This window comes from Plectropomus leopardus, chromosome 23 (genome assembly GCF_008729295.1).
Source record: "Plectropomus leopardus isolate mb chromosome 23, YSFRI_Pleo_2.0, whole genome shotgun sequence".
Taxonomy (NCBI): Eukaryota; Metazoa; Chordata; class Actinopteri; order Perciformes; family Serranidae; genus Plectropomus; species Plectropomus leopardus.
Window position 1 is genome coordinate 16,308,081 of NC_056485.1, and position 25,473 is coordinate 16,333,553.

Here is a 25,473-nt window from a genome sequence, read left to right on the forward strand (position 1 = left end):
ATCTGTTACTGGAGCTGAAATCAGGATTCAAAGCTGCTGTGGACTGCATGTTCTGTGGGAGCAGCTCATTTCGCCATTCACCTCTCTGTTGATCATCAACCAGCAGTGTGTGTGCACGTCAGCCACAGATAATGAGATAAAGAGGGAGCTGAGTGAGTGTGAAGGCTTGTGCTCGGGCCTGTAAGCAGCAGCGACTAAATGCAACATCATGGGCATCCATTTTAATTTCCCCACACACACACAGACGCACAGTCAGTTTGGCCGCTACATGCGTGAACTGGATGTTTCGGAGATGTAGGCTGTGTGTTGTTGCGTTTCTCAGTGCTCCTGCAGTGTGAGGACACCTGTTGGCCACATTCAGGACGTCACCTTACATCACATCACGTATAACGGAGTCCTCAGGGTGCAGCACACTGTCAAATCGTGCAAATTTCTACGACAAATTTGAGTTGTTGCACTGTATCCTTGTTTGTCTCTGTAATGCAGCCTAAAAGGAGGTTTCCTTTCAGCTGCGTGCAGCGATCTTCCAGGCTTTGTTAGATTTTTACGGTGAGCGAGCAGAGACAAAAGGCCCCTCGTGAGTTTTGGACTGCCTACGTCCACTTTGTGCAAGACGATGTCCCTGTATCAAGGCTCTTATTTCCTCTCTCCTAGCAGATGCAAAGTTTCGTAGTTTTCAGTCCAGCTTGTGATCCTCTCCTTTCTTGATTTCTTCAGTCTCGGTATGATCACATCTACATCAGCTGCTCTCTTTCCATTGTGTCGACCCTTCATGTAGAGGCGGCTTTACCCATGTTTCTTCTGGTGGTTTTGTATGTCATTAATACAGAAATTATAATTATCCAGATATTTATTTTGCCAGTTTCCTGCTTTAAAGGTTTATTTTGTAAGATTTAAGGAAATTTAGCGGCATCTAGTGGTGAGGGTTGCAGATTGCATCTAGTTGAAACTCCTCCTGGTTAGAGTTTCTTCAGTGTTCATTATACAGGAGGTTTAACTGGGAGCTGAATTATCTGCAGATGTCTCTTTCTCTCCAAAACAAACAGACCCAATTATTTAAACTGGTAAAAACACAAAATAATGCACAATAATGGAGCTAGAACATTTATTTTGAGTGATATTGGAATATATAAAGCTTTTGGCTTTATATTGCACCAAACTCTCGGAGCGCAGAGTGTACTCTGGGCACAGATGGAGCAGCAGAACATTAGGCGCATTTAAAGTGAAACTTTCCCGTTCATTTTGCATTCACTCACAGCAGCTCCTCCTCCATTGATCAGGTCTGATAAGCTCTGAAAGAATCAACAGATCAATAATTCACAACAAACTGCTGCTGAGGAAAAAATAACCCATGAATAGCTCCACCTGAGCTGCGTTCACAGACCTGCAAAAACCTCAGAATTTAGAGAGGGGACACAGAATGATACAAAGGGACATTCACACATTTAAATCAGCTACTGCCATGCATACGCTCTAATTCTATTAGAGACACTGCTTTAAAAAATAAGCGTTTTTGTTGCGATTCGGCACAATAAAGACAGGCCACGAGCCCAGCACATGCTTAAGAGTGCTCCAGTTTGTCTCTGATAACTTCCAGACGTTCAGGAGGGTTTTAACAGGAGCTTTAAGGTTGTTTAAGGTCATTTACCTTAAACCCTTTGTCCTTGACTCAACTGTTTGAAATCAGCGCGTCACATGTAAATAAATACACACAAAACAGGACGTTTCTGGACTTTGATCCATTTATCTCTCAGCCTTTTCGTGTGACTCCAGGGATTCCAGTCTGGTCATCAGGCTGGCATCATCCCAAACACCAGAGCTTCTCAGCCTATAGGGAGGTTGTCGGGGTCAGTTCAAGACGCTGATCACATGATGGCTCAGCAGACTAACCCTACTCCAACTGGGCTGATCCTGGGCGTCCTAGCCAGCTGCCTCTAAACCTCTCTGATCTGATTTACTCAGCAGTAGTAGAGAAGGTCTAATTCAAGGGAATGCACGGTGGTTTGTTAGACCGAAAACCTGGAATTTCTCCATCTATTAGACACGGAAACCTCTGAACAAGCACTAATGGTCATTTCCCACCTCATTGATCACAGTAACACACGAAGGCCACGCTCATTCACAGAGGTGGTGTTTTTGACAGTCAGCAAGCGCGCATGTGCACTGACGTGGCTTTTAGACCTGATGCAGGCTGAACAGAATCGCAGCGTCACTGCACTAATGCACAGGGCAAAGAAACTGAAGCTTTATGTTATGAGTGTGTCTTTTGTGTACGTGCCTGTTGAACCATTAGAGCGTGATGCTGGCGATGTGCTCGCATGCAGTCCCCTTCAGTTTCCGTGGCGTCACCCTCGCTCGGCTCCACACTCCTGACTGGACTGTTGAGTGCCAGTAGTGCAGCATCATCAGGGGGTCTGATTTATCGCATCAGTCAAATCCCAGTTTCCCCTCCAAATAAGCCACAGTCATTCTGCTCCTGCTTGGGAGCTGGAGGTGTTGCAGTGGTTACTGCAGTGTGGAGCCGCAGTCTTATCTCTGTGCTTTTTTGTCTTCATGGACTGACACTGCTGGCTTGTTTTCAGTGAACAATTTTTCTCCATAGAGCATTTTTTGCCCCCTTTATCTGCATTTTAGTGTTGAAAGTGCGCATTTTTTTACATAATTAAATTTGCTGAGAAACAAAAAAAAAGCACAGGCAGTAGACTTTACAGAAATCTCTGCAATCTCTAATTTTTACCAAACTATTTGTGTTTGTTTGTGGTCAGTATTTCTGCTCCTTCTATATTGTGTGCTTCCAAGTGAATTATCTGTTGGTTTTGGATCTGCATCAGATTACAAGTCACCAACTTTGGAAAATGAGGAACAGAAATACAACTGTCAATTGGAAATTTAGAGTGTTTTTGTCTTTAATTTTTAGTTCTGCCTTAACGTTTCCTCAAAACCATTGTTTTCTGACCAAGGTTACAAAATGTACAGTTCAGCTCAGGGGCTGGTTGCACCAACACGGCTTACTCCTCTTTTCAAGTTAAGTTGGTTGTAACTTGGCATTTTAATATAAAGGTCCAGTATTTATGAGGAAGAAACCTTGATGGATAATTTTGTTCACTGAAGGAATTCTAACCGGTGGAAATTTCAGCTGGTTGCAGTTTGTAATCGTCACCACTAGATGTCACTAAATCCCCCTTAAATCTCACACACTGCTCCTTTAATAGTTACACCAGTTGTATTATCTATGCTTAAACCTTCTTCTCAGTCAGACCTGGCATAAATCGTATTCCCAGTCAAGAAATCTCAGACGTTTTGTTGAAATTAGAAACATTCTCAGTTATCAGAGGTCAGCATGTTATGCACAGTATAAAATGTGACTTTTTAATAATGAATGAATGAAATCGTTATAATCCATTTTTGAATTTGTTATATGTGAATACACCAGGACACACACCTAAAGGGATACCAACATGGACCGCAGAGTCATCACCACCATCATTTCATTAAATGGTTGGTTTGAGAGGCCTTTTTAGAAATCAATATGAAACGCAGTGTCCTCAGTCCATTTCTGAATCAGATTGGAACAGGTTGTTCCATCCCCTCAGAGCAAGATTTATTACGGTAACATTTTTCTGGCTACAGAAAGAACCGCATCCAGCTTAGGTTTATATCCAGATCTGATCTCTCTGCCCTTTTTTTTTTTTAGGACTAAAAGATCCTCAAACCAGCTGCATGCAAAATCTCATCGCGCTCATCCTGTTTATCTCTTTTCTCCTCATTGTGTGTGCAGGTGCACGGCTGTGCTTAAAGTTAAACACGCTTCAAATAAAAATTGAAGAAAAAAAAGAAATTCACCAGAAATAATTGTGATAAATAAGTGTTAAATAAGTATCCCAGCATGCATTTTTAACTACTATTTTTGTTGCACATATCCATTATATTACACACATAAAAGCTATTTCATATTTGAATACAAGGTTGATTTATCAAAGCAATGCTTGTGTGAAAATGTTATATTTCTTGAGTTGTGGGGTCTGCTCGTCATCCTCTGGTCTTATCTCGTAAAGTCAGCTGGTAATTAAATGCTGTATACCTTATGAAACATTAGAAATGAAGGTAAATGTAATTTCTTTATGTACTTACATCACAGTCAGCTACACCCGGTAGAAAGCGTGCATCTACTCATGGATTAATAGATGCACGGTTGGTGGGAGCAGTTCAATAGAAAGAAAATGGTCTGTGGATTACTTGAGTAACCGAGTCATGATTTCTGGAAAGAGACATTGTTGAGTTTTTTTGGCCTTTTAAACACCACAAGCCGAGTGCCATCTAGTTTCTTTATATTGCAGAGAAGGCAGACGTCTCTATGGCTTATATCTAAAACACTGCAACTCTCAAAATAATCTAAGCTAATAGATACCACTGCAGATAAGAAAGAAAAATATAATCGTTTTGGGCTAAGTTGTCCCTTTAAGGGTTGTAGTTCTTGCTTCATTTTGCCCTAAATAGCTCTCCCTCTTGTGCTTACTATGCAGAAGTACAAAACTGATGACTCAAAGGAAAATCGATCATATAACCACGTAAACATTTCCTTTAAAGTGGTTTATTAGTACACCACTCACAGCTCATAACTCTTCATCAGCTCATATATTTCCCTAAAAAACCCACAGATGTTGAGTCAACAACTGAGTCATCCCACCTCTCTTTCACTTTTACATGCACACTATCTCTGGACAGTCCAGACTGTAGCCGTCACTCTCAAATCAAAATGGAGAATGATAGTATCAGTCTGCCTGCCAAGCCTGACACTCGTACTGCTGCTGACTGCACAACAGCTACAACAGCTAAGCTTACACACTCACTTCTCCTCTCTGAACAGTATGAGCATCGACCTGTCAGAAGAAAGCTACACTGGGCAGTTTTGTCCCCGAGTCTTACAGAAATTCTCACCAAAGGATTTACTTCTCCTCTCCCACATCCCATCAAACATCAAAGGCTGCGATATGAACTAATAAGCTGCACTTTCTTTCAAAGGCTGCGTCATGGCCCACATTCATAATGTGGGAAACAGGATTTTTCTTTCTGCTTATGTCCCAGTTATTGCAGATAAGAAATGTGAGTAGTTGAGTGTGCAAGAGCTAAACTCCAAACTGAGATGCAATTTTGATACAAAGCATCATCTGATTTTTTTTCTGGTTGTACATTTATTGCTTGTTTAGCGCATCTAGTTTTGTAGCTTTTTTTGTCATGTGATCTGGTAATACCTTGGTGTTGTTATAGCAGTTGCAGTGTGGTGCTTGGAAAGGATGCAAAAGTCGCTGTATGATCTGTTTTATTGGGCTGTCTAAGGCATTTCTATCCCTCCGTGCTAGCAATGCTAGCCGTGGCCTTGAGGCACAAAAAATCTCCTAAATGGCTTACGATATCTAAAGAATGACTTGAGGTAATTTCTTTAAATTTGGTACAAACGTTCACTTTAGCCAAAGAATAAACTGAGTAAAATTTGGTGGTCAGAGGTTAAGGTTACTGTGACCTTGCACCAGTCTCATTCTCGTCAACACATATCTCAAGAAGGTCACAAAGGAATTTCCTCAAATTTGGCACAAACATCCACTTTGAGTCAAGGATGAACTGATTAGAAGTTGATGGTCAAATGTTAATGTTACTGTGACCTACTGTTGACATCTCATTCTAGGGGATTTTTTAATTTTTTTAAATTCGGCACAAATGTTTACTCTAAGTCAAGGATGGTCGGTCAAAGATCAAGGTCACTGTGACCCTACATCCATCTTATTCTCGTGAATGCAAAGTCTCAAGAAGACCTTCAGGGAATGTCCTCAAATTTTGCAAAAATGTCCACTTGGACAAATATGAACTGATGAGGTCACTGTGACCTCACAAAACATGTTTGGCCTTAAATTAAGAATTTATGCAACAATCATGACAAGATTTCTCACAAATGTCTGACAGGATTAAATGAAGTGATGACACTTTATATTCCAAAGGTCACCTTCACTGGGACTTCACAGTACTTTGTAAAAACACTTTTCACGCCATTATTCAAAGTCATAAGTCACAGAAGGGGAGACATTTGGTCAGATACTGAACTGGTGGCACTAATCTTGGTAGATGATCTGAAGATGTGTGTGAAGCATCCATGTTTTCACAGTCAAGTATGCATGAACTGTAACTGCAACTTCACTTATGTTGGGAGGCGCGAGGTGGTGATTTTAGTTTGGTGCATTGAGCTGTGTAGCTCATTCATTACGTGGTAAAACCTTGTTCTCATTATAGCAGGTACAATGTAGTAATGCTTGGAAAAGGATGCAGGTGCATTGATGCCATTTTATGATCTGTTTTATGGAGTCATCTAAAGGATTTTTATGTTCAAAGCAGATCACAGAGGGTGAGCAGCTATGAATGAGGCCTTGTTTAATAGTCATGACCCTGCCCCAGTTGTAGTTACACTCAGGAGATTAAAAATGTATTGTGCACTGGAATGTGAGTGTTCGCTGTTGAAATGGCCACAAGATTATTAACCGTGGTGTGTCATTGGATTTGCATTACTCCCACATTCCTGCATTCACACCTTTATCTTCAGCAGCGTGAGAGTCAAGTAAAAGCATGTAGAGGTTCTTTTGTTTCATATTGTTACAGATCACAACAGTCAGAAAGTGGCATTCAGGGTGGGGAATTATTTTCTCTGGGTGTGCTCTTAAGTGCCACTTTGGCAGGAAACCAACAGTCATTTGGTCGTTCTTTTTCTATTGTAAAGTTACATTTATCTGGAGAAATAGTTGCATGTGTAGCTTCAGTAACGTCCTCTGCTGCAAACTTATCACAGGATGCTGGAAAATTCAGCAGATGTGTGTGACTGACCACATGGCACAGAATGAAAGAGTGAATGATCATAGCAGGAGCGGTGGAGATAAACTTACAAACTCACTGTAATAATATTTACGAAGCCTCACAAGCTTAATACAGGAGGTGTCGTGAGTTTATCATAAGAAATCAGTGTCTGACTGTAAGTAAACTTAGTTTGTCTTACACAAATTAAACTGCAGTTGTGTAAAGAGCAACACAGCACCGTCTGAAAAAGTTTTTCCTTTGAACTCTGCTGGTTGAAGTTCTCAGAGGTGTCCGTTGAATCTTTAAACAAAAGTATGATAAACAGTCTGACTCAGCAGATGTAGGCTGCAGCAAAAACTTGATAGCCGGTTATTTAAACAGACATCCTCCATTGTGTTTTTTTTTTTTTTTTCCGCTATCTTAAAAATCGCCTTCACTACAGGACACAAAAATAACCTCTGAGCTAACAACCTACATGCTGAAAATGGCAAGTGTTAACAAAGCTTTGGATCGTGAATAAGACATTCTTGCTTTGTTTTTTTGGTGAATTGTTGTAAAGCTCTACAACAGATAAAACAACTTGTGAACGCAACTCAAAAATGCCCAATATCCGTCTCACAGGACTCAGATGCCTGATCTTGATCGGTTTTTTGAAACAGCCAGTCGGAGTTGATTTGACACATCTTTTAGACCTCAAGTATGGTCAAGCCTCACCTCTTGGGCATCAATTCTAATGACTGGTCACCTCACCACGTGCAAATGTTTCACCAAAATAAGTTTCTCCCTCACCATTATTTTCCAAGGGCACCGTCACTGCATCCTGGGCTTAGAGCTACCCAAGACGATTGTGATTGGTCCAAAGAAATACAAACAAGCCGGAGTGTTTTTTTGGCCTATAGCAAAATGATAATGCGTGCTTCCAGATCTTTCTAAAGCTCTGACACAGCACTGTGGAGGTTAAACAGGGCTTTGCCTTAAGTTGCTCTTTCACAGTGAAATGCAAAATGAACGTGTTTGTGGTAATTGTTCTGTTATCTCTTTGTGTACATCAGAATCTGGCCACATCCTCTGTTTTCTCGTTTCTTAAAATGATTACCTTCCTGTGTATTTCTGTTTGAATGTGTTACATTAGAGAAACTAAAGAAGCTCTAAATCCATCTTGCAAACCCTCTTGATTTCCCCTGCAACTCCTGTTTTTCATCGCCCTCTCCCAGTGTCCTGCAGTGATCACGATTCTCCCGTATTTCTTGTAATTTAATACAAAGTTTTACTTTTTTCCCCTTTTGTTATTGCATTTCAGGCACAGTGCAGCATGTATACAGTCTATGACTCTTAAAGTCTCCTGTTTCTTACCTGTTGGTGCTTCCAGAGAGCCATCAGGCTCACATAGATGTAGATGCATTTTCTTTTCTTTTTAATATTCTGTGCTTTTTTGGGTTTTTTTTTTAAAGTTTCCTGTTGAAAGGTATTCCAAATTACCATTTTTCTACAATGACCAAACACAGCGTATCTGGCTCTTGTACATAAATGTACATCTCTAATTAGACTGTGATGTCTATATCAAATAAACTAAATTAACCAACTAACATGAGTCAGGGATGGCTGCTGACAGGTTTACTGCAGTGGTGGTTTTAGTGTTGCCCAGCTGTCTTTCAGAGACCACAAGCCTCCTGTTCCTCCTCGCTTAGGCATCCAGGACCCAGTGGTGTGTGGGCTAGGGAGGACAGTCGGCTGTGGGTCTCTGGCAAACGTCTGCTAGCTCAAAAGGGGCATGAACCGAACACTAAATCAAATTGAAAATATTTTACACAAAAAAGCTGCTAAAATACTTTCTATTTTGATATTTTCATTCTTTAGTTACCAAAACGTAGGAAGGACCTCCAGACCCTCTGCTGTGGTTTTGAAATTCTCCATGTTTTTGCAGCCTCAGGGTGACAAGTACGTCTAAATGCCATGTCATGACTGCTTTTCTTTATGTAGTGCTTTCACCCGTTTTAGTACGTTCGGATATGTCCTTGTGCTTCCACATGGCAGAAACCGTCCCAGCAGCAAAACACGAGCTGTGTTTGTGATTTGTCATCATTTGGCTTCTGTTTTGTTTCATTTGGTGGAGTCGGGTTTACTGTTAACACGCTCCGTAAATACACCTATTTCTCACTGATTAATCTGATATTGCTGAATGCTGACAGACAGGAGAAACAAGTTGAGCTTGTGATGTGTCACAGTTATCATGACTAATAACACATATTTCTCTTTGTTCTCCTTAAAACTTAAACAGAAGCTTTAACTGTGTCTCTGTGTCTCCCTTTTGTCCCCGTCACACACTGTACTGCCTTTGTGGCGCAGATGAAGAAGCATATTTGCGTCGTCACAAGTGGGACGGCTAGACTCAGCTTTTCGGACAATTTAAAAAGTGGGAGGACGGGGTCTCCCGAATTCATAACACACAGTCGCGCTTTAATATTAGACTCACTGATTTATGAGTATGATAAATAAGAGGATTATGAAGATTTGTTGACTATTATTATAAAATATGACAGTTTTCACATTCTTTAATTGAGGAATTTTAGCGTAATGGGAGCCATGTGATCCTGTGATATTTTCCAGGTGACAGGCAGAGATAAGTGGACGTTTGGCTGCTTCTCCTTGCTCTGTTTGTGTGTGTGTGTGTGTGTGTGTGTGTGTGTGTGTGTGTGTGTGTGTGCTGCTGTGAATCAGTATGACTTCTGTCCTTATCAGCCAGATCAGATCAGACGTAACCAGAGACATTCAGCGTCTCATGTTATTGTTTAGAGCAAAGTCAATTTAATCACGTTTTTATAGTATCAGCACAAGCGTATGAAAGGGCAGTGGACAATGTTTACTTTGTTTGTTTTTTTTTCAATCATTATTATAAGCTGAGACTTCTCTGTGTCATGTTGAAGTAATTTCTGATCTGACTACTTGGTTATTGGATCTATAGCCAATCACATTGTCTGACAGTCTGCAGGCTGATACCATCTGAGCAGCGCTAACGAGACTGCCAGACATCCCAATTTAAACAATTAAAAAATACTTTTAAAGATATATATGAAACATTTCTGCATTAAAATGTCTAAAAAAGGATTGTATTGTGTATTTTGTTGAGAAGTGTACCTGCATTGTTCCAAGTAGGGTTGCTTTTATTTTATCTGATGATTGGTAACATAAACAGTCAGTGAATCAATTAATTATTATAAAACCAACTATTTTTTCCCATCAATGAATCAGTTGGAGAAACATTTTACTTTACTCATTTTTTTTACTTTTTAATTTTTTTTTTTTAACTTTTTTCAAAATTTATTTTTCATACTTTTTATTTATTTTCAAATTTACCTCAGGCATATATGTCTTGCAGAAGAGTCCATGGAGTCTGGAATATTTTCAAAACCAATTTTTGTTTCCCACCTTCCTCAGGTGTAAGAAAATACACAATAGGTGAATAAAAACATGAAAAAAAGAAAAATCATAACAACCAAATAGTATACTGTAAATTAATAGTAACAGTATCTCAAAGGAAAGAGAAAGATTCCAGTACATCGCATTATTTTAAATTTTGTCAATTTTGTCAATTTTGTTGGACAGCCCCAAAATACGTGTGTATGGTCTCCGGCAGAGCCCCTTTCAGCACCCATCTGACCCAAATTTTGCTTTTACAAGTTTTATTGACTCAGCCCATTTGTTTTTGGAGAGAAACCTCTGCAGATAATTCTGTTTCCAGCAAAAACCTCCTAAACAGTGAGGGAATTTAAACCGGACTTTTAAATGAACTGCAATGGTGACATTGCTCCCGAATTTTGTTATTCCATCTGCAGATGCACACCTACACACACACACACACTGATCTGCATCTCTCACGGAGCAGGAGAAACTGATCTGTTGAGACACCCAGCGTAGGTGTGCCTGTGTGTATAAACGTGGATTAAAGATTACCTGAAGGTATTTCAGCTGCGTTTACTCATCCAAATGTTTCGGCATATAAGCCTCCACTCGCTTTATTGTTGTTCCAGATGAGGCGGTGGACTGCGGGCCTCACTTAGAGGGTTTTCTCAGAGCAGCTGTGTCATTATCTCTCAGCGGCGACCGTGTTTTTAGCTCTGCAGTGTTTCTGATGAGCCGGATAATAAAGGAGATGGAGCTTTAATGTGCAGCCAGCGGCCGGAGGAACCGCGATGGATCTCTTTTCTTTTCGTGAGCATTTCTAAAGATCAGATATACGGCAGGAGAACCTTACATCACATGCTTTTCTGTTTTTGTTTTCCCGTAAAAATGTTTGATATTGCTTGTATGTTACTGATCCGTGTTGCAAAGACAGATATGACTTGCCAAATACTTGATATACAAAGAAAAAGTTAAATATTGAACTCACGTTTTCTGTTGAATCTCGATATAGTTCTGTAATGTACAGAACTGAACCGTGAGTTTTGTAAATTCTTACACTGTTTTTTTTCTCCAGGGTCTAACTACGTCATGTCTAACGGGGGCGGGGCACCCAGCAGCACCACCCACCTGTTGGACTTCCTAGAGGAGCCCATCCCTGGTGTGGGGACCTACGACGACTTCCATACCATCGACTGGGTTCGTGAGAAGTGCAAGGACCGCGAAAGGCACCGAAAGGTGAGATCAAGGCTGGCCAAAATTCCAACATTTAGCCTAAAATATATACAATGCAGGATTTTCCTAAAAAAAAAAACAATGTACAGACTCATCGAAGTATCACTTATGACCCAAAAGAATATGTGGCGGGGTATTTATCTGCAGAGATTCTGCCCTCTACCTGTATTTTCTAACTTTCTGTAATGAGCATCTGACACTAACATTTCATTAGAGAGTAATTTTATCTTAACTTTTATTTTGGTGAAACACACTTCATTAACAGTCAAGGGAAAATAATTAAACTCCCAAAAACCATCTTGGTTCATCTTTCCACTTTTACAACAATCAACACTGGTTTGGTTGAAATAAATACTCGATGCACCCAGTTAGATGTGAAAATATGCTGGTTTTATGCACGCTAAAATTATTGTTTACTTGAACGGAGTTTGGTGAGGTTGCATTCGGGGCTGTTTCTGGTTAAACAAAAACGATCTTATTCTTTAATATATGGTTGACCTCTGCAGGTATCCTTTCCATAATGTTGTCGACCACTTTTAATAACAATCTGAGCCTGTCGGTGACTATAAATGTTCTCTATTAGTGACTTAGACACAAAACAGAGTGACAAATACCAAACTTACCCTTTAAAATTTTTTGCAAGGTTCAAAATAATACTCGGCAGTTTATACAGCTTTCCACATTAACTGGTGTCAGCAAAAACAACTAACACACTTCCTGTGCATCAACACTGGTTTGTTTTGGTCACACAAGAAGAAGAAGAACTGGGGTGTTATGCAGGATCAGCAGTTTTAGCCTCAGTGAAGGAAAATAGTGCATTTGACCTTAATGAACTCAATCATCAGTTTTTATTGTTTTATCATCACATGGAATTATTGGAATTATGCAAGGTACAAAGTGATCCCATTACCTCTTTTAACTTGTGCTCTGTTATTTTTAAACCTTTTTTTTTAATCCTTCTGCTGAAAAATTGTCCACATTTATGAAATTTCATCAACAGAAAAGTCAATGAAAACAGTTTTTGTCAACTAATTTTTTTAACTTTATTATTATTTATTTATTTGCTGTTTATTAGTTATTTTTTAAAATTTGTTTTATAATTTTTATTTTTATTTAACTTTTTTCTTTTTTCCCTTTTGGGTGGGAAGCGGAAGGTCGGGTAGGGACTTGTTTCAGATGTATCATGTTCAAGCTGTATTTAGTTTGTTTTTGTGATATATTTGGAAAATAAAAAAAGACTTTGATCAAAAAAAAAAAAAAAAGCTTTTGCCAGAAATGTCAAAGGAATTTTACTGCTTCAAAATTCTGATAATTTGAGCTTTGTTACTTTTAAGACGGTCTTGTATTGCAAAAGTCGAGTCTGACAAAAATATTATAAATTTACAAGCTACACTGACGGTCTTGTTTTGAAGCTTTCAACCACATCCCAGTCTTTATTAGCATGAATTCATGAACGAATCAGACTTTAGTGAACACACACTAAACTGTCAGTTTACTGCCTTACATCTCCGAGTCACGAATACAACCTCTCTGTCGTCTCTTTTATCCAAATATTGACACATGGTTACATCTCTCTTACCTGAAGTGATTTAGAGCTGAAGTCCTCTGAACTCTGGGAATTTTAATGTTATTTGAATTCTTAGTCAAACATCAACTTTATAACCTGGTTTTACCTGCCTCACTGTAAATAGTATTATTAAATGTTTTATTGAAACAACAGAGTAAATCCTACCCCTAGAGTAGATTATTGAATTGTTTATCATTGGGGAGTAGTTAAAAACCTTAGATCTACTACTGTTACTGCCAACATATGTATGTAATACTTGTTCATCTGACATTTTTCTTAATTTTATTAGTTCCTGTGGATCAAATTGAAACTGAAGGAATTATTATTACACGCAGTGAATCACGTTTTTTAGGTGATAAAAGTGCTCAAAAAATCACAGAATTTTGCACATGCTACACGCCTGCTCAAAAACTTGAAAGTTTTATGGGTGTCCTGCTCAGGTGTCACAAAATGTCTCAGTAGCACCGCTCACAAAACTTAAATAAACAAGCCCCCACAGTAGGTTTCACATACAGGCACATGTAAAATCCAAAAGGGATTCAGCAATTTTGAATTCATCGTGCAAACTTTGTGTATTTTTTGCCATTTATAGAGGTCATACTTTAACGAACTCCTAGAGATTTCACATGATCAACTTCAAATTTTGTCTGTCCCATCTGAAGACCTACAAGCTGAAAAGTTGTCAAAAGTTTTTGTTTTTCGTCAAATCGTGTGGCCGTGGTGACACCTCAAATTTTCAGGTTTCACCATCACAGTGGAAGTTTTTTTGTACATGTACATGGTCAAATCTTAATCCCAAATTTCACATATTTCATGACCTAAGGTCCTGCCCTCTGAGTGATTTTGACATATTGAGCTTCAAAGGTTTGCACTTCAAATAGCATAAATTATGTGAACCTTTTTGTTTACTGTATAAAAAGCTCAAAGGTCCAAATATGCATATGTACACCTCACATAATCATAATAAGACATCTGCATCTGATTCACATGACATGTGCATCGTGTGGTTTATTTCTGATATACAGCAACATGATTTATCATTAGTGTGTTCTGTTGCACCACATAATGGACACCATATTTGCACATTTTTTCTGAGCGCTTACGACAAATCAGAGCAGTACCACCGGAGACAGTGTGGGATAGTATGTGAATAAATGAAATAATGAAATTTGGGAAAAGAAATCTCAATTTGTGTATTAATTCTTTAACTGTTGTTGTTGTGTTTTTAGATCAACAGTAAGAAAAAAGAGTCAGCATGGGAGTTCACAAAGAGCCTGTACGACGCCTGGTCCGGATGGCTGGTGGTGACGCTCACCGGCTTGGCCTCAGGTAACACAAACGCACACACACACAGTGCAAACACGCACACACGGCTGTTATCTGCTCTGCTGGTGACTCTCACATGCTTTGCCTGAGGCAGCTCACGCTCAGTCTTTGTCTTGGTCTCACTCCGTCTTTTGCTCTCATTTAACCCCAAAAAGAAGCATTTTCTATCTCCTGCAAGAGCCTCACCAGAGAGAGTTCAGTCCTCACTGCAGCAACAATCTACACAAATGATTTATGTTTTTACGACCAACAGGAGAAAGAAAATCAACAAGCTGTTGTACTTTGGTTTTTTTGGAGGGCTTATCTTAGATCCAATTCGACATCCTGAATCTGCTGAAAAAAGGAAACTGGAAAACCAGCAGAGAGGATGCAAGATGCTAGTTAGCCAATTAGCGCTTTAACAACACAACCCGATGTTGAAAGAACAAATTATAATTTATCGTACACAAGAGAATAATAACACAGACAATTACAAACCACTTCTGTTGGAGAGCTCTGTGGCTAAAAGCATAATCTTACCTTTAGGAACAAGTTTGCATCATCCTCGCGCTCTCTTGACCTCAGTCGTTTGTTTGCTCTCCTCACATCCATTTTTCTTCTCATGCACTTCAGCTGAACCGTCAATCAGGGTGATTTCACTAATCAACGGGCTCCGGCGTCAATTCAGCATACTGAAAAAAAGCCAACAAGAGCCAAATAGTGGCAACAGTGCCGGACACACCACAAAATCTAGGGCTGCAGACACTCACCAGCGGCCCGACATCAACTGTCAGCCTGGTGTGTCAGGGCTGTTAGGAAAAAGATAGATGATGACGTCCCTCGTAAAAAGCCTCCATGTTGGAGACTGAACACAACTTTGTCAGGTTTAATGTTGTATTTTCTTATGACACAGACTTGCTTTTCTAAATTGATAACAGGCTCATATCAAAATTAGTAGCATAACCAGCAAGCTAACTGCCTCTGCCTCTTTTTCTCTCCTTTTCTCCACTTCCTGCCTCCACCACCTCTTCGCCCCTCTTTTCCTTCCTGGTTCCCTCCTCCCGCCAGGTGCTTTGGCTGGCCTGATTGACATTGCTGCTGATTGGATGAACGACCTGAAGGAGGGCGTGTGTCTGAGCGCCATGTGGTTCAACCACGAGCAGTGCTGCTGGACGTCCAATGAGACCACCTTCGCTGAGCGGGACAAGTGTCCTCAGTGGAAGAGCTGGGCTGAGCTAATACTGGGGCAGGCCGAGGTAGACTGGGACAACATCCACACTGAGATCTGAGCGCAGAAAAAATCTCCGTCCGTGTTAAACATGCCTGAAAACACATAACACACGACCATTTTCTGTACATACCCTGGAAATGTGCATGCTGATGTAAACAGGAAGCAGCATTTGTTGCTTACCCTGCATACTCGTGGTGTCAGAATAATGGTTAAAAAAATAAGTTCCCAACTCAAGTTGGAACAAAAACATGGAAACTCGGCAAAAATGTTGGTACATAACTTGCCAAGTTGACATCATATTATACAAAAATATGGCAAGCGAAAGTTAATGTTGGGTTGATGCTAACAAACGTTTTATAAATTAACTTTTTATCATTTCTTTCCTCACGTGACTTATAATGCATTATTAGGTTACAGTCGTTATTTGCTGCCCACGTTGAGCAAACTCGATTACACAGAAAAGTTATTTATTAACCAAGACAACAAAGGTAAAGTAATATTTTAGTAGTTGTAGAAGATATACTGAAACGAACAAATCCGGAGAAAAAATCACTAATATAAAGCTTCAGACTCATATTGGCATGTTTTTTAAATGCTCTGAGCAATAAAACACAATATTTCTTCCTTATAGCTTCAGTTTTGTTACCCAGAGTTACTTAAAATCTCATAAACACACCAGAGTCGGAAGACGTCCCAACTCTGGAAATGGGACCACCTGACGAGCGCGTGAATGCTCCATTAGTTACAGAAAATACTTATAAATATAACCAGATATTTCTTTGCTTGGACCAACAAGGTGGAACTTTCACTGAAATTAACACGAGGCGATCAAGGCAGCAGAAAGCAAATACGGTGACGTTTTCGTTCAGTACAGGGAGCATTATCCGTCACCAGAGGTAGCCATGGCAACGGGAAGGGAGTAATGTCACCCACATCTTAAGGATAAAATCACCAAAGGCAAGCGATAGTTATGCATTTTAAAATAAAAAGTGTGGATGAAGCCTAACAGAGCAACAGCATAAATTACTGCAAATTTTAAAATTGGTTTTATTTGATTTTTAATTAAAAGTTTAACATAGAGACATTTATCAACCTTATAGATATAACTGAACTATTAGATTTTTTTAAATAAAGGGAAAGGCAAACTTTAATGATTTATAAAAAAATTAAAATTTTAGACCTGATGTAACTCCCACTTTCACACTTTATGTCTGATTTTTGGTGCCGGTGAGTTTCATGGTGTTGACTCTTCCTCTGCTTCCTCTCCTCTCTGCAGGGGCCCGGCTCGTACATCATGAACTACTTCATGTACATCTACTGGGCGCTGTCCTTCGCCTTCCTCGCCGTCTGTCTGGTCAAAGTGTTTGCACCCTACGCCTGCGGCTCAGGGATCCCTGAGGTGAGGAGAATGTGGCTTTTACGCTCCCACATTACCAACAAACACTGTTTTTTGTTTGTTTGGTTGGTTTTGGATTTGTTTGTGGTTTTTTGTTTGTTTGATTTTCTCTTATCCAATTGGTACCTCTGTTCTTCAAAATGAAGAATTTATTTTTAAAATTTTTTATTTTTAAATTGTATTATACTTTTGTAAAAGAATCTATAAACTGTGTGTATACATCGTAGAAAATATTAAAAATGTAGGCAAAATTGTGAATATGATTGTACAAGTTGCTTAAATTGAAATAAAATGTGAGTTAAAAAAAACCCTTAGAAAAAAAACTCATAAAATAATAACTAACTTGTCAGTCAGAACTGATTAAAACAATTCTTAAAATTAAATGAAAAAAATAATACTAAAAGTAGGCCATCAAGAGAGGGTAATACAAATGAACAGGATAAAATAATAGAAGATAATACATGAATAAAACCACAAAATAAAAACAGAAAAAAATAGATAAATCAATAAACCACTTAAAGTAAAAGCACACTTGTGTTAAAAAAAATAAGTAAAATACAATACCTGTTAAAACAGTCAAATCAGACTACTGGAATGAAAAAGGAATGAAATATTAAAAAGTAATGTCCTCAAATTAAGTTGTTGATACTGCTATGCAGAAAACTCTTTGTGGTTTTGCATAAAAACTCAAACATCCAGAAGTTAAGAGTTGCTCTCACACAACATTTCAAGACGTTTTTGACAGATATTAAGTCAGTAAAAGATTCTCAGTATTCAGTCACAAAGCCCAAAAGTAGTTTTTACCACAGAAGATATCAGTTTCATGGAGCTAATGGGGTTAGCTGGCTTTTTGTGGCCGTGTGTCTTTCTTGTCTCTCTGTTTCAGAGTGAGTGAAGGAGATTCTGCAGATTATTGATGTTCTGCTGCTCTCATTTTCTCACGTCTGATCAATTTGCTCTGGGTGTCAGAAACTCGACACAGCACACGAAACAGAAAGCCAATAAATCTCCGCAGCTGCCCTCTAACTCTCCATGAAAGCAGTGTAATTAGTTATGTGCACTCTCCGGGATCCTCACAGCTTGTTTTCATGCTTATAGGAGTTTTGCTTTAATGTCTTGAAGTGGCTTCAAATTGTAAATTTTGTGGGCAGCGGGGAGATGTGACAGCTTTGGCCGTGCTGTAAAAAAAGCCATGTTGCGGTGAGCATTTTCCAGAAATGTTCTTACTGTTGCCATGGCAACAAGACAGCTGGAGCTGCATTGTCAAGTGAAGTGTGTGGTCGGCAGTGACTTTTAGCACGTTGACGATAACAGGATAGAGGAAACCATCAGGAGGTAGAGATGCTGCTGCAGCAAAACGTGAGTGAATCGGTTTTGAAAAAGGAAATCAAATTATTATTATCATAATCATTATTAGTCTTTATTTTTGGGCAACAATTTATATTACAAAACATATATATGGTCAGATTAATTTCCTCTGCTGTTCACATTTTTTTCCAAATTCAAGAACTTTGTATAGTTGATAGAGATAAAGTCAATATGTGAGGGGGAGACTTAAGAAAAAACACAATAACGGACTAAAATTCAAAGTTTTATGTCTTTTACTAACTACAAAGACGTTTCATTCAAGGGCTTTGAACTTCTTTCTCATTTTCCAAATAAATACACATGAGCAAATCTGATTGATGGTAATAGAAATAGTTTTGTCGCAATACTGAAATTTCTATCTTTAATACCTTAAAAAAATATTAATATTTGATGCCATGTCTCGATAACAAAAACTGACATGAAAGGCCTTTGAATTATTTTTTTAAATTAAAATATAACAAAGGCTGTGACATAACAACAACTTCTCTTTTCTTGGTCAATCGCAGAGATCAGCAGATTTTAACATCCACAGTTTGAGGACCACTTGATTTTCTTTCCTGTTTTTCAGCCCTTAGTTGACACATGTAGAGCTGTTTTTTTTATAGCTTCACTGCTTTCAAATCTATCAAATGTGCATTTAATCAAGATATGTATAGTTTTAAGCACACTAATTAAAAAGTACTGGTACTTGCTTAATTTACTCCTGTCTTCCTGACTGTTTGTCCTCAGTGGGAATCAAGATGGACTTGTCTAATCTCTACCCCCATCTCTCCAGATTAAGACCATCCTGAGTGGGTTCATCATCCGGGGCTACCTGGGCAAGTGGACCCTGATGATCAAGACCATCACTCTGGTGCTGGCTGTGGCGTCTGGCCTCAGCCTGGGGAAGGAGGGCCCTCTGGTCCACGTGGCCTGCTGCTGTGGGAACATCTTCTCTTACCTCTTCCCCAAGTACAGCAAGAACGAGGCCAAGAAACGCGAGGTGGGAGAGAAGACACTTCTATCAATCTTTTTATTATTAATTCTGCCAGGTGGTCTGTTATTCTGAAACCTGACTGTGTTTCCGACCCCGTCTCGTCAGCTGAGGTGCGTTTGTTTTGTTCTCTCAGGTCCTCTCTGCTGCGTCGGCGGCTGGGGTGTCTGTTGCTTTTGGAGCACCGATCGGAGGAGTGCTCTTCAGCCTGGAGGAGGTACAGCACATGATGTCATAGACCAGTGATGCTCAACTCACGGGCCGCAGGCCAAATCTGGCCCCCGATAGGGTGCCGGATGGCCCCCCCCCCGAACCATTTTCTAATTTACAGTAACATTAAATTGATTCTCACCAGGAATTGTTTTTGTACTAGATTAAGGGGTCAGAGTGCATAAAACTGCATCAAAATAGAGCTTAGTTATCAAAAAAGTGCCTTTGGAGGATCCCACACCCGTGAGGGGCTAAATCCCGAATGTCCTGTAATCCTAGAAATGTCCAAAAATCATAGAAATGTCCTAAAATCTTAGAAATGCCCAAAAATCCCAGAAATGCCCTAAAATCCTAAAATGTCCTAAAATACTAGAAATGTCCAAAAATCCTAGAAATGTCCAAAAATCCTAGATATGTCCTAAAATCTTAGAAATGCCCAAAAATCCTAGAAATGTCCTAAAGTCCTAGAAATGTCCTAAAATCATAGACACATATTAAATCCTAGAAATGTCCTAAAATCCTTAAAACGTCCTAAAAACCGAGGAGCATGTATGGGGCTGCTGTGACTGGCCCCTGGCCTCCTGTCATTTGGCAAAAGTGGCCCCTGAGCAAAGCTTAGCCGTCGTAGACTCTGAACTGACCAGAAAAGACTGTAAACCTTTTTTTTTTAATGCATATCCTTCATATTCACAAAACGGTGCTCAGTGTAAATCAGGATAATGGATTGTCTCTCTCTCCTCCAGGTGAGTTACTACTTCCCTCTCAAGACGCTGTGGCGCTCCTTCTTCGCCGCTCTGGTGGCAGCCTTCGTCCTGCGCTCCATCAACCCGTTCGGTAACAGCCGCCTGGTGCTGTTCTACGTGGAGTACCACACGCCGTGGTACCTGTTTGAGCTCATCCCTTTCATCCTGCTGGGAGTTTTCGGAGGCCTCTGGGGCGCCTTCTTCATCCGAGCCAACATCGCCTGGTGCCGGCGGCGCAAGTCGACACGCTTCGGCAAGTCCTTGGACTAGATTCAAATAGGAATTTATTAGTCAGTTAGACCTAGAGTCTGAAGATGTTTGTCAGCTGTTTGCTTTGGCAGAGAAAATGATTTAAATGTTGATGATTTAAACATAAAACATTCAGGACGACAGCGTTAATACATAATGAACTTTATGATTGTCTCGTAAGCAGCCATTAGCAACACTTAAAGGGCCCCAAAATCAAAAATACACATTTCTCCTCTTACCTGTAGAGCTATTTATATATCTAAAGCACAGCCGATATCTCCAACAATTGACAACTCACAGCAAAACAAACTAGACCAGGGGTAGGCAACCTGTGGCTCTAGAGCCACATGCGGCTCTTTAGCCCCTCTCCAGTGGCTCCTTATATGGAAATGAATGGTGATTATTTTTTAAAGATTTTCATTCAATTTTTCAATTGCAAAAATATGTAGCCTGTACACAGAATATGTAAATGTATTAGCATTTCATTAACTAAAATATGCATCATATTTCTGTGGCCTTGGTGCCTTTTCTGCTTAATTTTGCCAAATTTCTAAAGCAGTGGACGCTCCTGAATCAAAAAAGCTTGACTAGCTATGGATTCCAAATCCAAGATAGGAGAAGTCTCAGAGGAAAATGGAGAAGTTAATAATGCATATAGATAATACTAATAATAGTGCATAAATAGATCTTTTAATTTTTACCACCAACACTGCAAAGTTAATGTAACAAAAAATAATAAATAGTGGTAAAACATATTAATGAATGTTCATATAGACCCATTAATAATATTGATAGCTTAGTTTGACTGTGTTGTGTTACCTGCGGCTCCAGGCAGATTTTTTTTGTTTGTTTTGGGCCAGAAATGGCTCTTTTGATAGTAAAGGTTGCCGACCCCTGAACTAGACTAAAGCACGACAGGTAAGAGAAAAGATGTGTTTTTGATTTTAGGGTGAACTGTCCCTTTAAGGTGGAAAGACAGAGGAGTACGGAGAACTCTGACAGTGGAGATGATCTCCTCTCCCCACCTTAACTGAAATGTTAAACTCTCCCTCTCTGCAGGAAAGTACCCGGTGTTGGAGGTGATCTTGGTGGCCGCCATCACAGCTGTGGTTGCTTTCCCGAACCCGTACACGCGTCAGAACACCAGCGAGCTGATAAAGGAGCTGTTCACCGACTGCGGCCCGCTGGAGTCCTCGCAGCTGTGCCAGTACCGCAGCCAGATGAACGGCAGTAAGGCGTTCACCGACAATCCCAACCGGCCGGCAGGGCCCGGCGTCTACGCCGCCATGTGGCAGCTCTGCCTGGCGCTCATCTTTAAAATCATCATGACGATATTCACCTTTGGACTCAAGGTGATTCAGCGGTTCCTGATTGGCGGATGTTTTACCCTGCAGGTCTTTATAAACACTAAACCCTTTTCTTGCTTCTCGTCCTCAGGTGCCGTCGGGTTTGTTCATCCCCAGCATGGCCATCGGGGCCATCGCAGGGCGAATCGTTGGCATCGCCGTGGAGCAGCTGGCGTATTATCACCACGACTGGTTCTTGTTCAAAGAGTGGTGCGAGGTGGGAGCAGACTGCATCACTCCAGGGCTCTACGCCATGGTGGGGGCCGCCGCGTGTCTGGGTGAGTCAGCCGATAACAAAGTGATCGTAAAGATGGAAATGGTATGTTAGTGGGTCAGAATTGTGTTAACCTTCACGTATTTGGTCGTTTTGGAACATTTTGGCGTCTTCGTGAGCAGGACCGCTTTACAGCGTCAGCAGAATTACAGCAGTTTACAAGATTTAATTCACAAAAACAGACAAAAACCATTACTGCGATCAGTTTATTTCAGCAGGGGTTTCTCAAAGGAATACTTCAGTCCCTTAATGATCATTTGTTTATCAGTGGCTTACCCATGTTGTGTTTAATTTGTGAATTAGAGAAAATTTTTGATGAATTAAAGTCATAGGAATTTAATAACAGTAACACTAAATCAAAACCTCAGTTAACAAATTAATTTTTGAAAGAAATCAAACTCAGGTTTTTGCTCAGGTTTCAAAAGCTTAATCTGGAAAACATAAACATCTTTTTTTTTTAAGTCAAAATCTTTGTTTCTATTTGTCTAGGTGCGTTTATGTTCATTTCTTCCCCTCTCGTCTCTTCAGGCGGTGTGACTCGTATGACCGTCTCCCTGGTCGTCATCGTCTTCGAGCTGACCGGTGGGTTGGAGTACATCGTCCCCCTCATGGCTGCCGTCATGACCAGCAAATGGGTGGGCGACGCGTTCGGCCGAGAGGGAATCTACGAGGCTCACATCAGACTGAACGGATACCCCTTCCTGGACGCCAAGGAGGAATTCACACACACCACGCTGGCCAGAGAGGTGATGAGGCCTCGACGCAGCGACCCGCCGTTAGCGGTGCTGACGCAGGACGACCTGACGGTGGAGGAGCTGCAGAGCACCATCAATGAAACCAGTTATAATGGTTTCCCTGTGATAGTGTCCAAGGAGTCCCAGAGGCTGGTGGGCTTCGCTTTGCGCAGGGACATCACTATCGCTATAGGTAACTACGGTGTTTGTCCCAAATATCAGTGCAGAATAATGGAACAGTAAGAAGAGGAACAGTAATTCATTTAAGAAAACATCGCACTAAAACACTAAAATGACAAAATGGGACACGTTAATACACGTTTATGTGTCTTTAAGACCCGAATCGACGTCGGTTTTTCTTTTAACCTCTGAAACCTGAGAAAGTTTGTTTGTACTGCAAAAAAAATTGCTAAAGGTGACACGGTAATGATCTGAAAATTAGCTGTAGGAGATTCAAAAACAAGAGAAAAATGTCTACAAAACTATACTTTTAACTCTCTTTTTTATATATTTAAAATGATGTCACAGAAAGAAAAAAAGTTCACCACTTCATCGGTTTTGGTCATTTTTTTCCGTGTTCTTGCTCCTTTCTCAACAGAAAATGCTCGTCGTAAACAGGAGGGCATCATGTTGAACTCCAGGGTTTACTTCACCCAGCACGCACCCACCCTGCCGGCCGACAGCCCTCGGCCCCTAAAACTGCGCTCCATCCTGGACATGAGCCCCTTCACCGTCACCGACCACACCCCCATGGAGATCGTGGTGGACATCTTCAGAAAGCTCGGGCTGCGCCAGTGCCTGGTCACTCACAACGGGTGAGTACGAAGTTAAAAAAAAGGTGCAAGGATGTGCTGCAAGAGCAGAATCCGTCTCACATCCTATTTTTTCCGGTTGTTGTTACGATCGACTTACAGTCTGAGGTCGACAAACTTTAAACAAAGACATGTACACACTGTCCGGTGTTGCATGGGCTCTAAAATCCCCGATTTACCCTGTAATCTGCATGGCCTGGCCTAACCGCTGTGCTGCACCTCCTTTACCCCCCACTGAGCAATAACAGCCGGTCTCTTCAGCAGAAGAGACAGCTGCTGAAACTAACTACAACTACATAACAGGTATCAGTCTGAGAAGTGAAAAAGACGCTTGTTGAGAAAGAAGGTTTGAGTTTTTCTCCTTTTTAGATTTTTTTTTTTTAGACCATAAACATTTAATTTGTTCATTTAAGTGAAATTAAAGTCTCGTGATGGGTCAGACTCAGGAGATCTAGTTTAGATTTTACAGATTCAGGTTTTGCAGAGAGCCACCTGCTGGTGTGATTTGGGAATTACAAGATGGATTGATTTTAATAATCAGTTCCCTCAGTTTGCCGTGACATTAATTATCATCATTAATGTCGCCAAGTGTGCCTCATTAATGTGCATGTTGTTGTTTTTGGACGCATAAGTGGATTTGTTTTATTTTCCAAGTGATTCGTTGACATTAAGAATATCACCAGACTTATTGTATCTTTAAATCTCTAAATTTTAAGCATATTTTAATAAAAATATTTAAAATGTAGCTCAAGCTGCTGTTAGGGTTAGAAGTAATAGTTAAGTATTATCCATCATAACACGTGATATTAATTCATAACATTTTGTTGTTTTTGTGTTGAGTTTATGTTAACGTTACCTGTTTAATATTTTAAGTTGCACCCTGTTATGTATGTTTTTGTGCTTCTTTCTCTGTCTCTCCTCTGTTTGTTGTTTTTTGTTTATTTGTTGTCGTTTTTTTGGGCAGTTTACCGATTAACAGGTGTGTGTTTCAGGATTGTGTTGGGCATCATCACAAAGAAGAATATATTAGAGCATCTGGAGCAGCTCAAGCAGCACACGGAGCCCCTGGTGACTAGCCCCGCCCCCTTTTTAACACACGTGACCCCTCCCCCACCTTTTCACACCTGTCTCTTAGGCTCCGCCTCTTTAGAGGGCTGCATGAAACGTGGTGTGAAAACATGTTGACAGTTCCCGGCTAAGCATAAAGCCTTCCTCCTCTTCTTCCTCTCCGTCTTCTGTTCTCTGACTGGTGGCACTCTGTCGTTCGTGGGTTGGTTTGGTGTGGATTCACCTCTTAACGCAGACGTTCATCTTAGACATCTGTAGAAAGATCTGACCTTCATCTTCATCACTGGTAGCAGTTTTCTGGTATATAGCAGTGCTTTCCTGAGTTTTCTGGGTCCTCGAATGTGGGACCTCTACGGGAACTGTCATCCACATGAGTCCGGAGCCTCTTTCAGACATGTGCTGCATCACAGGAAATATGCTGGAAATTTAACACGATTAAGGTATTTTACCGTAAAAAAAACAAAAAAAAATTAGAGAATTATATAAAGGAGAAATAAAGTCTGTGAAATATAAATACAAATATAATAAACACAATTAGTACTAGTATGTGAATATTTAAAAATTATAAATGTGTATAATGTGCTGAGCATGTAAAGTGTGTAAGAATATAAAAAAAATAATGCAGTAATAGTAAGAAACAATTAGCGGTAGTATTAAAATATGTTTTTAAGGTGCTCTCTTATCAGATAGAATAATGTAACTTGTCTGTAAAATGTCTCAGCTCAGGT

General features: G+C 40.1%; 1 protein-coding gene across 8 annotated transcripts in view; it reads left to right on the top strand.

Moving 5' to 3' along the window:
• The window catches only part of clcn3 (chloride channel 3), a 47,715-nt gene that overhangs the window by 15,461 nt on the left and 6,781 nt on the right, over window positions 1-25,473 (top strand). For 6 of the 8 annotated variants that reach the window (XM_042512067.1, XM_042512068.1, XM_042512071.1 and 3 more), the window contains 12 exons: window positions 11,312-11,472; window positions 14,266-14,365; window positions 15,410-15,597; window positions 16,849-16,971; window positions 19,112-19,318; window positions 19,446-19,526; window positions 20,263-20,515; window positions 21,571-21,863; window positions 21,949-22,135; window positions 22,660-23,058; window positions 23,464-23,680; window positions 24,670-24,745. In XM_042512067.1, coding sequence (XP_042368001.1) covers window positions 11,312-11,472; window positions 14,266-14,365; window positions 15,410-15,597; window positions 16,849-16,971; window positions 19,112-19,318; window positions 19,446-19,526; window positions 20,263-20,515; window positions 21,571-21,863; window positions 21,949-22,135; window positions 22,660-23,058; window positions 23,464-23,680; window positions 24,670-24,745 — 2,285 coding nt within the window. The remainder of the gene's footprint in view (window positions 1-11,311; window positions 11,473-14,265; window positions 14,366-15,409; window positions 15,598-16,848; window positions 16,972-19,111; window positions 19,319-19,445; window positions 19,527-20,262; window positions 20,516-21,570; window positions 21,864-21,948; window positions 22,136-22,659; window positions 23,059-23,463; window positions 23,681-24,669; window positions 24,746-25,473) is intronic. The other 2 variants (XM_042512070.1, XM_042512074.1) reach the window with 1 other exon arrangement.